Here is a 13,986-nt window from a genome sequence, read left to right as displayed (position 1 = left end):
AAAAGCATATATGCAAAACAAGAGCCAACATAATTTTCAATGAAGATAAACTAAAGTCAGTTTCCTTAAGGACAGGAACCAGACAAGGATGCTCACTATCAACACACTTACTCACTATTGTATTAGAAGTACTTGCTAGGGCAATTTCACAAGAGAAGGAAATAAGAGTCTTCCAAATTGGCAAAGAGGTGGTAAAACTGTCACTATATGATGGACAATATGATGGCATAAACAGAAAACAAAAAAAAATTTAACAAAATAACTCTTAGAAGATCTATGTGACCATGAGGCAGGAGATAAAGATCAATATACAAGAGTTGGTGGGGTTTCTCTACAGTAGCAAAGAAAACGCAGAAAAGGGAACTAAAATAACAATATCAATTACAATAGCCAAAGACAAGATGAAATATTTCGGAATAAATCTACCTAGACACAAAGACTTTTTATAAGGAAAACTATGAAGTACTACTACAAGAAATAATAAGAGATCTAAATAAATTGAAAATATTCTTTTATGTGGGCAGGAAGACTCAATAAAGTGAAAATGACAATTCTACCAAAAGCAGTCTATATGTTTCATGCAATCCCAAAATAAGCATAAAACTCATTTTTCAAAGAAATAGAAAAGGTAATTTATAAGTTTCTTTGGAAAGGGGAAAGACACATAATACGCAAAGCTCTTCTGAAAATAAAACATGAAGTTGGAGGCATAGCATTCCCTGATCTCGAAACCTACTCCACAGCGGTAGTAACCAAAATTGCATTATATTGGTACAATGAGAGACAAATGGATTGTGAAACAAAATCAAGAGCCTAGAAATTGATTCATATACCTACAGTCATTTGATATTTGACAAAGAAACAAAATCTATCAAATGGTAAAATGACAATATCTTCAACAAATTGTGCTGATAAAACTGGATTTCTACCTGCAGAAAGCTGAAGGAGAATCCACATTCTCACACAATACAAAATTCAACTCAAGGTAGATCAGAGATCTACAAGCAAAGCCCAAAACCGTAAGGATCATGAGAGATAAAATGGGATCAAACTTAGAAGCCTTATGGTATAAGTAGGCTGGCAAATATAGCCAGAAATGTACAATCAGAAGAGGATAAAATCAATGAATGGGACTTTCTAAAAATTAAATCCCTGTGTGTGCATCAAAACCTTTTTTCCAATTGGGTAAAATGAAAACATACTAACTGGGGAAAAAATATTTGATAATGACATCTCATAACAAAGTTTACAGAATATTACAGGGCCTGAACAAGAATCACAAAATAGGCGAAAGGTATGGAAAAAATATTCACAAGGAAAGACATTCAGATGGCCAACACATACATGAAGACATTTTCAAAAATCACTGGTAATAAGAACATGTGAATTAAAACAGTAATGCGATGTCATTGCATTCCAATGGCAATAACAAAAGTTTAACAGGACAGTGAGCAAAAAATGTTGGAAAGAATGTGAGATACAGGAAACTTCATGCACTGCTGTGGACTTGTAGAATGGTGCGGCTACCCTAGAAAGCAATTTTGTATTTCCTCAAAAAACTGAACATAGAGTTCACATATGACTCAGTTATTCCACTTCTTTGGTGGCCTACTGGTAAGGAGCAGTGCCGCAATCCTGAAGAATGTGGGTGGTTCAAATTCACCAATTGATTCAGGGGAGAAAGAAGAGCAATCTTGTCCTGTGCAATTAAAATGCCTCTCAAAACCCAATGGAGGGTCAGTTATGAATCAGTTCTGATTCAAAGGTGGTGGTGGTGGTGGTGGTTCTTGTTGTTGATTGCCATCAAGTCAAGCATGACTCAGAGCGACCCTGTGAACAAAAGGTCTGAAGCCTTTCTATAACTATCGTTGTTTCTCCAAGTTCATAGGGTTTCCAGGGTAGCCACTCCTGCTTCCAAACCAGTCTTAAAACTGGAAGTTCCACCAAACACTGTCTACCATGAGCAGACATTATGGCATTTGAACCTCAATGGCAAAAGGTTCAGCATCACAGCAAACCCAGATTTCCTCAGTGTAACAAACTGACAGAGGAGTGCTGTATAATTTAGAAGAATAACAACAATTCCATTCCTAGAAATATCTCCCAAGGAAAATGTGAGACACAAAGAGAAAGTTGTATACCTATGTTCTTAGCACCATTATTCACAATAAAAAGAAAATGGAAACAGCACAAATGTCCATCAACAAATGAATGGATTGAGAAATTGTGGTCCATTCGCACAATGAAATGCTATATAGCACTAAGAAGCAACGATTTCATAAAATATTTTACAACGTGGGAGAGTCTAGAGAACATTATGCTGAGCTAACTCAGTCTCATAAAGACAAACACTGCATAATTATAAAAATAGAAAGAAAGATAATTAGTAAGGTGTGCATAAAAGTCCAAAAGGAAAAGATGTGGGGGACAAGGGTGTGGAAAATGGGGAGGAGAGATAGCAATAGGGTAGGTGAGTTCAGTAGGTGGCTGAGAGCAAAGAATGAGAAAGATCCAATTACTCTGAAAAGACAGAATAATAATGGGTATAGATCATATATAAATTATTGTATAAAACACAATGTGAACCCTCAACCATATGGATTGCCAGTGACTAAAGCAATGGCCTTGAGTGTATCAGAGATTGTGAAGATGGAACAGGATAGGACAGGGTTCAGTTTAGTTGTTCACAGGATCTCTGTAAGGCATACTCAGCTCACTGGCACTTAACAACAACAACAAAGTAAAAATCAATTCATTACATAAAATGCAATGTGTATGAATGATTGTATGAGTATATATATAATTGAAATATACTGCAAATAAATTAGTATATGCAAATCAAGAATAAATAATCAAAAAATGGGGGAAGATAATTTGTTACATCTGGAGATAATTCATTAAGGAGATGCAATAGTTAAAAATAAAAGAAAAAATTTACTCTCTCCATTCTACTGAAGTGCTAAAAACTTTTAAAATCTAAAATCATTTTCCTTGGCAGTCATTTTTCATTGACATATCATACAAGACTATAAAAATTATAAGAACATTTAAAAAAACAGAGTTTGAAGGAATGAGTTAGACAATGTATATGAATGAAGCACAATGTATATGAATCTTCTATGCAAACCAATATAAAATAATTTTTTAAAGTTATGACTTCGTGATCAAGATGTCTACAAAATGAATGTAGAAATTCTGCTATACATTAAAAAAATGAATATAAATTATTTTCTATCTAAGAAATTGCTGCTACACAATCAAGGTCTTGAATGCCGGTTATTTCTTGAACTAGCCCTACAAATAATACCAAAGGGACAAAACAATATGGTACCAGGTGCTATACAGGGAGCTTTGGTGGTCTTGACGATACGATGCTGCACCACTAAGCCCAGGGCCATGCTTCTAAGCCTGTTCCAGTCCATCAGTGACTTCAGAGGGAAAAGATGGATAATCTCCTTCCATGAAATTTACAGACTTAGAAACCAGTGGAGGGTCTGTTATGTGTCATTTCTGATTGGACAATGACAGTGAGTGACTTAGTGGATGATGTGCAGTACTCCATAATAACTCCTCTACATATAACATCTTATTTGATATTTATAAACACATTGAAAAGTTATTACTAATAACTTTTACTAAATAACTAAAGAAGTTATTACTAATAACTTCTCTTTACATTTAGTAAATTGAAACTAAATTTTTCCGGGTCACAAGTTAGACTTATTAGTAATAGAGGTATTAATAATCTGGTCTCATATTTAAGCAAACTTCTAGAGAAAACTTTTTCCCCCCATTTTACCTCTCTCCTAACTTTTTGACTGTATAATATACATAAGCTTAATTCCTTTGTGAATGTCCCATATTCTATTCTTAATACCCTAGATAGATCTAAGAAAGAGAGGAGAAGGCAAATGTGTTCTCAAATGTTCACAGACATCTGAATCTCTTAAACTGTACCAACTGTACTTTAAGTTCATCATGGCTACTTTAACAGCCAATGTAAGGGAAAGAAAATTCATACAATACCTGCAACTAAGATCACCATCACTGAGTTCCCAGAATGTCATTGAATTGATCAACATGAAATACTTGAGCTTCAAATAAAAATGAGATTAATTTCTTGCTTTTATCTAATAAATGAATTGAGGTTCTCTGTGTCCAAGTGAAGAAATTAATCACCTAAATTACAATTTTTAAAGAAATTAAGTTTACAATGAAACCAAGCCAAATGTTATCTCTACATACAAGTCTACTACATCTAATCATTCTAATTCCTTTTTTTTAATACCACCCTTGAATTGCAGTGGTTTAAAAATAAAAATTAAATTAAGAAAGCAATTTCAATTATTCTTTACCATTTCAGCAATGGCCAACATAATGAAAATGAACTGACTCAAATGTGCAAAATGTGGGTGCAACAAAACTATAAGCAACATGGGGAAAATTGCAGAACAATGTTATTCCAAAGATCCAATCTCCATCACACGACACAAGAGCAAACATTTACATTGCCTATCAAACAAATCTCTTGATTATCACAGTCAGAAACAATAGTTCCCAGACAAACACGAAGCCAGCTGAGTAGTTTTGCTTGTACTGTCACTCTCTACAAACCTGGCAATGATCTAACTTCCCACATCCAGGCTCCTGAAAGAGTGCAATATGCCTCTTTCAAATTCTATTTCCAGGGCTTTAACCATCATTTTTTTTCTTCCAATTATCATCCTGGTACACTAACAGTTTACATATGTGTGCCTGTTCTGATTTCACTGGGTTAATCACAATTGAACTGCTTTGAAGGAGCTCAAATTCTGATTTCAAGTCCTTCTCATGTTGCATTCATTCTTACCCATTAAACTTAACTGACACTGTTTCTATTTTACAGAGTAACATTTGACTTCTACAAGCCTATCACCAGTAGCATCTATTTAATGCTGGACCTTGGGGACCTCACTTTTGTACACCAATATCCTTAAATTATTTTTATGTTTACTATATGCTCACTTATTCATTGTGACAGTTTCCAAACAGTAAATAACACCCTTTTCCCTTGTTAGAGTTATCAGTGCTTTTTAAAAAAAATAACAATAAAATTACTAATGCCAAAAGAAATATGGTTAATTAGTACACAGGAGAGGAGTGACCAAATGACACTGCAGAGACTTAGGGTCACCAGCTTGGGTTTATTTCCCCAAGGGAATTGTCACCTGGAGTCCCAGGCAAACCAACAAAGGAGGCTAGTAATGAGTCACCAAAAAACATTTAGAGATAAACATCTTTCCTAAGGAAGCATTCTTTTCTTAACGTGAATATTAAAAGGGAATCTCAAGGAACATACAAACATCCTTACTTTTATGTTAAAATCAGAATCAATTTTATCAGAGAATTCTTATAAATAAAACAGAAAGGTACAGAGAGTCCTAGAGGTCTGTGCAAGTGTTTGTATGTTTATTTTCATTTACTAAGGCTATTTTTCTACTCTATAATGAAAAAACTATTTTATTCATCATCATTTAGCTATAAAATCTAGAACATTGTCAAAAACTTGAACTTATAATCAGAAACCAGTGTAATGGCCCCAAATTGGTAATGGATTTGGATTCAGAAGATAAATTCTACTCCATTTTATTCAGGAACTCAATATATGGCATTGATAATTCACTTTACAGTTTATCTTTTTGGCTTTGTTTCTTTAACTGAGTAAATGATCAACTATTGGAATACTTTTTATTATGCCATCTGGTTCCAAAATGTCCTACATAATACTTACGTCTAACATTCTTATTGCTCCATGGCAGACAGTACAAAAGCAGAGGAGCAAACAAATATTAACAGCAGTACAAGTATAAAGATCCAAGGGGGCTGGAGGGTGGAAGCAGAGGGATGAGGATGTGCAGGGGGAAGGAGGATTAACCATGGAGTTGTACAATTTGATGGGTGAGGGGGTGAGGAAAATTGGAAGAATCTGTTCTCAAAAACAATGTATGAAAATTTTATAAATAAACTAGTATAATATTTTTTAAAAAGAAAAGGCAGGGAGAGAACAGTACTAGTAGGGAGCTCTTGTGGCCTAATGGCAAGAAGTTGTGCTGCAATCTCGAAGGCGTATGGTTTGAGTCCACCAGATACCCTGCTGGAGAAGGAGGGGCAATCTCCTGTGCCTGTCAGATCCGATTTGACAGTACACAAAAGAAAAAGAAAAAAAGAACAGCACTAGATAAAAGATCAGTTTGTGAGTTTGTCTATGGCTTAGTAAAAAAGAAAAAGATAATTTAGAAAAGTAGGCATAATGTCATAATATTTTCACTATTTATCTTAGAGGTGATAAGTGTACTTGGAAAGCAAAATAATTCAAATGAAAACAAATAAGGCTTTTCTACAGGACTTTGAAAGCTGAAATAAATGGCTTTGAAGATACTGTAGGAAGAAATCTCTAGTAACAGGTTGGAGATATTTAGTGCCTAAAATCCTTCACTCAAAAGGTAGAGCCCAAACTTATCTGGACCAGCATGACATATACACACACAGCACACATGCAAAGGGAGTCTTGTATTAAGACTAGCTGGGGTTTTCCCACCTAGAATGTTCTCTTTCTAATGAACATCTTGATGGTGAAGTCTGAACAGTTTTTTAAGTACATTATAATTGTTATTATATGTCACTGAGTCAAGTGTGTCTCATAGCAACTCTCTAAATAAAAGACCAGAATCTTGTACTATCCTATGCCGCATTGCTATAGTTGTTGACATGTGCCATCAAATCAACTCTGACTCATAGAATCCCTATGAACAATGGCTCTAAAACTTACCCTATTCTGAACCAACCTTACCATTTCTGATATACCTGTGCCATAGAAGATAATTTTTTAAAATCTGATTACACCATGACTTAACTACCTGAATAAAATCATCCACTGTATCAGTTGCACAGAAACTACTTCCTTTAATTATCCACTATACATATTATTTTTAAATCAAAATAGGGTATTAAAATCCTTTTGTGTGCTGGGTTCTTGTTAGGTTTTGTAATGTACAAAAATCAATGTTGTCAAAGAGAAGAGAGAACTTGGGGAGGGGTGGGCAGGGAGAAAAATGCAACAATGAATGTATGGAACTCCAAAATCTCTGTAAACATTCATTAAAATTATTTTTTAAAAAAATCAATGTTGTTGTTGTTATTGTTGTTGTGTGCTGTTGAGTCCTCTGTAATTCTTAGTGATTCTGTGTACAACAGCTCTAAGCCATGCCTATCTTGAGCCAATCACATTGCTTTCGACAGACCTAATCCCATGTCTTCAGTCACTGACTCAATCCATCTCATCCTGGGTCTAGCTTTTCTGCATTGTCCCGCCACCTTCAAGCATGATGTTCTTCTCCAAAGAAATATAAAGAAGTAGTAGGAAAATATTCATTACAGAGCATGCAATAAAATTGGGGGAAATACGCCCTGCTTAAAATATACTGAAAAATAAAAGACATTGGTATTTATTTTAAAGGGGATAAAATAAAAACATAAAAAATGATATTATAAAATAGAAATAACATACAAAATAAAGCAAAAATAATACTACTTTAGTAATATTGTCTTCATGAGTTTTTATATGTAACCATTATAAAAAAATAAGAGGAAGCAAAAGAAAATCCCAATGATTTTAAGGTACATCTATCTATAATATTATTAAAATACAAAACTAACAATCTGTAATGTTGGTTTTGTTGTTATGTGCCATCAAGTCACTTGCGACTCATAGCTGTTCAATCTGTATGCTAAGCAAATCATTCAAGAAGCTGGACTCTATTGAAAAGAATGTGGGTTCAGGGTCAGAGGAAAACTCATCAACAATCTACATTACGGAAAAGGGCGGGAAATATGGAACTCTCCAGTCAGTTGGCCAAAGAGCTGTCCTCCAAATTTTCTGATACAGACTGATGAGTATGTCCAGGGCTGCATCTTCAGTTGAAACATGTTGATTCATATCCCATCAATTCCTGGGGCCTTATTTTTTGCCAATGCCTTCAGTGCTGCTTGAACCTCTTCCTTCACTACTGTTGACTCCTGATCACATGGTAGTTCCTTAAATATTTTCATGTTAGTGAGTCCTTTCTGGTACAGTGACTCTGTATTCCCTCCATCTTCTTTTGATGTTTTCTGGATCGCTCAAGATTTTGCTCATAGCACCTCTAAGTACTATAACTCGAGGCTTAGTTTTGTTTTTCAGTTCTTTCTGCTTGAAAATTCCAAATGGATTCTTTCCTTTTTATTCTCCAATTCCAGTTCTTTGCACATTCTGTCATAATATTTTGTTTTGTCTGCTCGAGCAGCACTTTGCAATGTTCTACAATAACATAAGTAAGAGCTTATTACAGCAGGATGTCATTTAAAAAAAACAACTTTTTAAATCAATTGAGTTTTTTAAGGGAATAATCAGGTAGAACTGAGGAAAGGTGGGGCAGAAGAAATGTTGAGAAAAAGCTTATGTCTGGCAAAATCTAAAATCACCAGAAGCAGGAAACAGCATTAGACATAATACCTCAGACCTGACATGTGCAGAAGAGGATGTCCCCAAGGCAATGTTTTAGGTGCATAAGTGATGAGAAGAGCAAAGACCTACCACGTCATCCTACTGCCTAGACTCAAGCCTGAGAGAATGTCAAACTGAGGACACAGCTGACTATTCTCAACTAGAAGAGATATCATGTCTAGACAAATACCCTCTTCCACCTCTACTTCTGGGAGAAATCTGTCTCACTCTTTGAAATGTAGCTTCCAAAAAATTTATATTTTCTCTCATCTTTATCCTGTCTCCTCACATTTCCTCCCAGACTCATGTCAGATTATTATTTCAGGGGATTTGCCTTGCCCAGATCTTTCTATATTTCTGGTGCTCTCCACTCAGCTCAATTCTTTGACCAGTTAAAGAGGGAGCAAGTCTGGTTAATCATGGTTATAGTGTCTTCATATTCTTTATCTCTATTTCAAAGATTGTTTGGATTGCTTTATTAGTCACCTTTTCTTTCTCTCCTCAAGCATGGTGTCATGAGTTTATTGGCCACAATGGCTTTCCTAGTCATTAGTTTGTTGTTGTTTTTATTTCACCACATGACAGAGTAAGAATGAAGAAAAATGGACATTTTGTTCCCCTGCAATGTAAAGGCTCTAAAAATCTGCTATTGGATCAGCAGTGAGTCAGTTCTGCCTTAACAGAAGTCAAGTGACGAATGTAATATTAAAATGGTTGTTATTCGTTTATCATTGATTTTATATTATTTTAGGTTGTTATTAGTTTATGAATGGATTAATTTGTTTATAGATCAGAATTGTTTTTTTGGTCTGGTTTGTCCCATCTTTGATCTTCTAAGAATTCTGAAGTAATCTAACTATTCAGTCACAGATACTATAATCCACCAATTGAAGGATAATGTAAAAATTGTGCATTTTTTTGACTGGCTGATATGAGAAGTGGAAGAGAAGGAAGGTGCAGAGCCCAGAGAGAAAATAGCTGCTAAGCTAACACAGTAAGAGGCACTGCTGAAGTACCAATGAGTTTCATACCTTCACTTGCTCTTGGGCAAAACAAGAAAAGAATCCACAGAGTTGGAGTCTTGAAGGCTGACACAATAGATTGAAAGCTGGCAGAATTTGTATGGAAGTCTTCATCATCTTTTCAATCCCACACTTTTTAAAAATTTTTTTAAATTTAATGTGTGTGTGTGTGTACCGTCAAATCAGATCTGACTGGTACAGGAGGAGATTGTCCCTTCTTCCCCGGCAGAGCATCTGGTGGATTCGTGCTGGATTCAAACCGTGCGCCTCTGGGATTGCAGTGCAGCTTCTTGCCACTAGGCCACCAGAGCTCCCCTTCCAATCCCATATTTTACTTTAAGACAGTTTTGTTAGTGAGTTAATTGTACTCAAACTACTGAATTCATTTTAACTGAATGTTATTAGAAATGGAAGTTTGCCTAGTATTAAAAACTACCAAGAGTGATTACAAAAATGTAAGAAATGTTGAATGTACTTTAGGGTGTTTATTAAAGCTGAAATCAATATTAGTAAACAAATATGATGTAATTGTAGATAATAAGGGACTGACATCAATACAAGATATGAAAGAAAGCTTTAGGGAATAATAATAATATAATGATATTGTTTTTTGCTAGGTGCCATCAAGTCTAGTATGACAGATGGCCACCCTATGAACAATAGATTTAAATCTATCCTCCCCCGCACCTCCCTTATCATCCTTGACACATTTCAGCCTATCACCAAAGACACTATCAATCCTTTTAGTTGAGGGTCTTCCTCTCCTTTGCTGATCCTCCACATTTCAAAGTCTGATGTCCAAGGAATAGCGTCTCTTAAAAATAATTAAACTAAGATGAGGGGGAATAAACCCATGAGCTAATACAGTAGTTTGATAAATAGTCTGAGAGAAATAAAATTAATATATTCAAAGAAAATTAAAAGTTAAAAGGAATAATATACTAATATCCACATTGTTGTTAATTGTTGTTAAGTGCCGTCGAGTCTCAGGCCACTCATAGTAACCCCATGAACAAAAGTCCTGGACATCTGTATAACTGTCGTCCTCTCTCCAGCTTCATAGAGTTTTCAGAGGCAAGCTATTATGGAAGTGGGTGCCACTCCTGCTTCCACGCTTATTTTAATCCACATTGGATTGTTAAACATCAACTATGTTTGGCACAATTTAAGGAATTAGACATTTGGATGATCAAGATGAGAATAGACTCTAATTTAAAATCTTACACAAATATGTGGAGATTAAGCAGAAAGCTATTCTTAGTTTAGAAAAATTCTGCCAAGAAAAAATACTTATGATAGTTATTGTGAATGTTATATAATGTACAAGATGTTAGATATCTATATTTATTACACAACAATATGGTAGATACCTAAATGCAACCTAGAATATGAAACTAATTTTGTTGTTATTATACACTGTGGAGTTGAGTATGGCTCATAGCAAACTCTGTCCAATCCTGTGCCATCCTCATCATCTCTGACATAGTTAAGCCCATTGCTGTCATCACTAAGTCAGTCCATCTCATTGAGGATCTTCCTTTCCTTTGCTGATTGTCCACTTCTTCAAGTATGATGTCCTTTCCCAAGTAATAGTCTCTCTTAATAACATGACCAAACAACTAAGCTCTAGTGACTTAGTGGTAAGGAATTATACTACCAGCACAAGGGTATGCAGTATGAATCTACCAGCTGCTCTGCAGGGGAAATTTGGGTAATCTTCTGTGCTTCTCAAAACCCACTGGAAACTCAGCTATGAGTGAGTTCTGACTCAATAGTATACAACAACAATATGTCTAAAGTATGTGAGATGACGCTTCATAATCCCTTCTTCTAAGGAGTTCTCTTGAAGCACTTTTTCCAAGATGTGTATCTGTTTGTTCTTTTGGCACTCCATAAAATATTAGTTCTCTTCTCTAACACCACACTTTAAAGACACCAATTCTTCTTCTGTCATTCCCATATTCACTTTCAATCTTTATAATGTATAGGTAGTGATAGAAAATATTATGGCCTGAATCAGATGAATATTAGTCTTTAAGCTGACATCATTGTTCCCCAGTACTGTAGAGAGGTCGCAGGCAATAGACTTTCTCAATGTAACATGTCTTTTGATTTCTTGACTCCTTGTACCAACAGTGTTATCTGTCAATCCCAATAATGGGAAATTGTTGAAAGTTTCAACCATTTATCCATATCTGATGATGTTATCTATCCCTCTGGTGAGAAGGATTTCTGTGATCTTGATATTGAGAGGTAATCTATATTGAAGGCTATAGTCTCTGGTCTTCTAAAATGAACTTTGAAGTCCTCTTCACTTCCAGTTGGCAAAGATTTGTCACCTACATTGTGCAGGTTGTTTCTGAATCTTACTCCAATCCTAATGCCATATTCATCTTTATATATTCCAGCTTTTCAACTATTTGCTCAGTATACATATTGAAGAGGTGTGGACAAAGGGTACAACATCAACACACACCTTTCTTGATTTTAAACTATACATTTTCCCTTGCTCTGTTCAAACAACAACATCTTGGACTAGTTATAGTTAAGTTTTGTTACAGTTAATTTTTGTATGAGCAAAATATGAAATATCTGAGACTCCCATTCTTCTCAATATTATCCATAGTTTATTGTAATTCACACAGCCAAATGTCTTGTTTATAGACAATAAAACACAAATAGACAATCTTCTGGTATTCTCTGCTTTTTGCTAAAATCCATCTCACATCAGTTATGATATCCCTAGTGTCTATTCTAAATCCAGTCTGAACTTCAGCAGCTCTCTGTCAATGTACTGTTCCAGCCATTTTTGGATGGTCTTCAGCAATATTTTGCTTGCATGTGATATTAATGATATTGTTTATTAATTGTTACATTCCATTAGATCACTTTTCTTGGGAATAGAAATTAATATGGATTCTTCCAAATAATTGTGAAGGAGTTACACTGTCAATCCAAAGGCACATATTTCAAATCAACCAGCTGCTACAAGGGAAGAAGATGGACAATCTCCGCCTATACAATTTAAAACAGCCAAAAACCCAGCAGAGGGTCAGCTACAGTTGGTACTGACTCAAGAGTTGTTTTTAGTATATATTATAATATTTAAGACATCTTCCTGTAAATCACAAGTTGACGGAAAAATTTTTTCATTGCAGCTTTCATTTCTTTATTCCTGAAGGTATAGATCAGTGGATTCAGAAAAGGAGTAAGAACTGCATCAAATATAGCAAGAAACTTGTCCAAGTGTGAGGAGGGGAAGGGCCATATATAGAAGAAGATTAATGGCCCAAAGAATAAAACCACCACAGTGACGTGAGCTGACAAAGTGGAGACAGCCTTGGATAAACCACCTGAAGAGTGTTTCCGAACAGTGACCAAAATGAAGATGTAAGAAATTATCAGAATAAAGAAGGAACTCACAGAAATTAATCCACTGTTAGCTGTGACCATGAATTCCAGCTTATTGGTCTCTGTGCAAGCAAGTTTAATGAGCTGAGGGAGGTCACAGTAAAAGCTGTCCAGTACATTAGGCCCACAGAAGGGCAAGTCTACAACAAAAGCCAACTGGGCAATGGAGTGGATGAAGCCCAGAATCCAGGCAGCATTCAAAAGCAAAAAGCACATTCGTGGATTCATAATAGTCAGGTAATGAAGAGGCTTACATATAGCCACGTATCTGTCAAAAGCCATGGCTATGAGTAACACCATTTCTGTGCCTCCAATAGCATGAATAAAGAAGATCTGGGTTATACATCCCCCAAAGGAGATTGTTTTGTGCTTTCTGAAAAAATCAAAAATCATTTTGGGGGCTGCAACAGAACAACCTCCTAGATCAAGAAAGGAGAGATTGGCCAGCAGAAAGTACATGGGAGAGTGCAAATTTGGGTCATAGGCAACAGAAAACACAATGAGGAAGTTTCCCAATAGGCTTGCAACATAAAACACAGAGGAAAAGAAAAAGAGGAGAAGTTGGATACTCCATGAATTGGAGAGTCCCAGGAACACAAACTCAGACACAACAGAGTGGTTGGTTCCATACATGACCTCTGTCAGCAGAGCTAATTCTGGCATTACCTATGAAAAATAGAGCAAAGGTCAAATCAATTTTTTGTGTTGAGTCACTGACTGCACAAATTTAAAATCGCATAGAAATAATATCATATAAAGTCAAAACATTGCTATATACTTCTTAACCTTATTAGCTCACAGCCTCCCTAAAATTCTCCAAGTTGTATAAGAGAAGATGATTTTAAAACAAATACAATTTTTTAAAGCATTCTAAAGGTAATGTAGAAAAACCCTGGGACAACATAAGAGAAGGAAAAAGGGGAATATAGCTCATTGATTTTCCCCTCATAGCTTGTTAGTCTTGCCCATGGAGTTCTCCTTACACATAAGCAATTTATTCTGAATTTCTACTTTATTAAGGTGTTTTTGGGG

General features: G+C 35.4%; 1 protein-coding gene across 1 annotated transcript; it reads right to left on the bottom strand.

The window, feature by feature from the left end:
* Window positions 1–12,648: 12,648 nt before the first annotated feature.
* On the bottom strand, window positions 12,649–13,587 carry LOC102859775 (olfactory receptor 4F21-like). Its single transcript, XM_006883068.1, has one exon. The coding sequence runs from the start codon at window positions 13,585–13,587 to the stop codon at window positions 12,649–12,651; it is 939 nt and encodes a 312-aa protein (XP_006883130.1).
* Between the last annotated feature and the right edge of the window lie 399 nt (window positions 13,588–13,986).

This window comes from Elephantulus edwardii, unplaced genomic scaffold (assembly GCF_000299155.1).
Source record: "Elephantulus edwardii isolate Elephantulus edwardi_28Jun2011 unplaced genomic scaffold, EleEdw1.0 scaffold00026, whole genome shotgun sequence".
NCBI lineage: Eukaryota > Metazoa > Chordata > Mammalia > Macroscelidea > Macroscelididae > Elephantulus > Elephantulus edwardii.
Note: the sequence above shows the minus strand (reverse complement) of the source record. Positions and strands in the feature narration are given on the sequence as shown.